The sequence below is a fragment of the Mustela lutreola genome, chromosome 1, assembly GCF_030435805.1.
Source record: "Mustela lutreola isolate mMusLut2 chromosome 1, mMusLut2.pri, whole genome shotgun sequence".
Taxonomy (NCBI): domain Eukaryota; kingdom Metazoa; phylum Chordata; class Mammalia; order Carnivora; family Mustelidae; genus Mustela; species Mustela lutreola.
The window spans coordinates 234,032,906-234,034,774 of NC_081290.1; the positions used below are offsets into that span (position 1 = coordinate 234,032,906).

General features: G+C 38.2%; 1 protein-coding gene across 1 annotated transcript; it reads left to right on the plus strand.

Annotated features, from left to right (window-relative positions):
• The first annotated feature begins 692 nt into the window (after nt 1-692).
• On the plus strand, nt 693-1,658 carry LOC131833890 (olfactory receptor 51F2-like). Its single transcript, XM_059177826.1, has one exon. The coding sequence runs from the start codon at nt 708-710 to the stop codon at nt 1,656-1,658; it is 951 nt and encodes a 316-aa protein (XP_059033809.1). The 5' UTR covers nt 693-707.
• The last annotated feature ends 211 nt before the right edge of the window (nt 1,659-1,869 follow it).

Genomic DNA, 1,869 nt, shown 5'->3' on the forward strand with positions numbered 1-1,869 from the left:
TAATACTTACTTTTGAGACCCTTTATCCTCATATAGTTCTGTTTGTAATAGTCTTGATGGCTTATATTAATTATGTGACATGAAAGCTAATTAGATACAGTTCAAGTTATGATACTACAAATAACTTGTATGTCCATATAGGATGCTATCACAACTACTAACAGATAGTAGGGGCTCAACAAATATAGGCTATTATGACTGGAGATAATCAACGTGCTTCAAAAACATATCTAAGAGATGAAAAGAACATTCTTTTTGGGCTCTCAGAAGCCAATTTACTTTATTTACTATATCAGAACCCCTGCATGTACTGTTTGATGTTCAGTTAAGATTTCATACAACCCAATATACACATTTCATAAAGTATTTTTTGACTGCATACCTTGTAAAGTCAGGAAGTTATGGGTGCAATCTGCTTAACGGACAATGAATTTAAGTAAGAAGGTCATTGCTAGATTTGTTTATAGACAAATTCTGTAACCTCACATAATTGTTCATTTCCTGTTTTCTGCTTCTTTATTAGATGTGGTCTTAGTTTTCTTCCTTATTTTTTAAACAATCTTCATAAGCTCTTAATATAATGCAGATGTTGTCTTTTATAAATGTTTACTAGGTGAAATAATTACTTTCAAATAAAATTCATTATAAAGAAATACAGTTTATCATTGCAGGACATTCAGCTTAAGATTCTGCAGGTTGAGTTCAACATGTCAACTTTACAGAATACCACATCCTCTTCCATCATTTTCCTGCTAACTGGTGTTCCCGGGCTGGAAGCCTTCCATACGTGGATCTCCATTCCCTTCTGCTTTCTCTACATAACTGCTCTCTCAGGAAACAGCCTGATCCTCTTTGCCATTGTCACCCAGCCCAGTCTCCATGAACCCATGTATTATTTCCTCTCTATGCTGTCCACCACTGACCTTGGCCTGTCCATATCCACCCTGGTCACCATGTTGGGTATATTCTGGTTCGATGCCAGGGAGATCAGCTTTAATGCTTGCTTATCACAGATGTTCTTCATTCAACTTTTCACTGTTATGGAATCCTCAGTGCTGTTGGCCATGGCCTTTGATCGTTTTGTGGCCATCTCTAGTCCTCTTAGATACGCCTCTATCTTAACTGACCTTAAAATAGTACAGATTGGAGTAGCAATCATCACCAGGGGGACACTAATACAGACTCCTTTGGTGTTGCTTCTTAAACGATTGTCCTTCTGCCACAGCCACGTGCTCCACCACTCCTATTGCTTCCACCCTGACATGATGAAGCTCTCGTGCACAGACACCAGGATCAATAGTGCAGTTGGGTTGACAGCCCTGATCACCACTGCTGGAGTGGACTCCATCTTCATTATTTTTTCTTATTTTTTAATCATTAAGACTGTCCTCAGTATTGCATCTCCAGAGGAGAGAAAGAAAGCCTTTAGCACATGTGTCTCACATATTGGGGCTGTTGCTATATTCTATATTCCATTGGTTAGTCTGTCCTTTGTACACAGATTTGGGAAACAGGCTCTACCTTATGTACATACTCTGATTGCCAATGCCTACCTGCTAATCCCCCCTGTGTTAAACCCCATCATCTACAGCGTGAAGACCAAACAGATACGCAGGGCTGTGCTTAAAGTTCTCCAGCCCAGTGCAGCAAAGGAATAGATGGGTTTTTACTTTTTTCTATTTTTTGTTATTGTATAGGTGAGTAAAATGCCACTAATAGAAGTTAAAATGCTGAGACTTATGTTTGGGATAAAAGCTTCTCAAAAGATCACTTTAGCTTTAAGTAAGAAGACCATGAACTAAAAGAAAAATTAAGGCTACATTTATCTATTATTATTTCCTCTGACAGCCACAGTGATACTAACATTTA

Bases quoted from the DNA above. Each gene is read 5' to 3' on its own strand.
- LOC131833890 (XM_059177826.1), top strand. From the start codon at position 708: ATGTCAACTTTACAGAATACCACATCCTCTTCCATCATTTTCCTGCTA.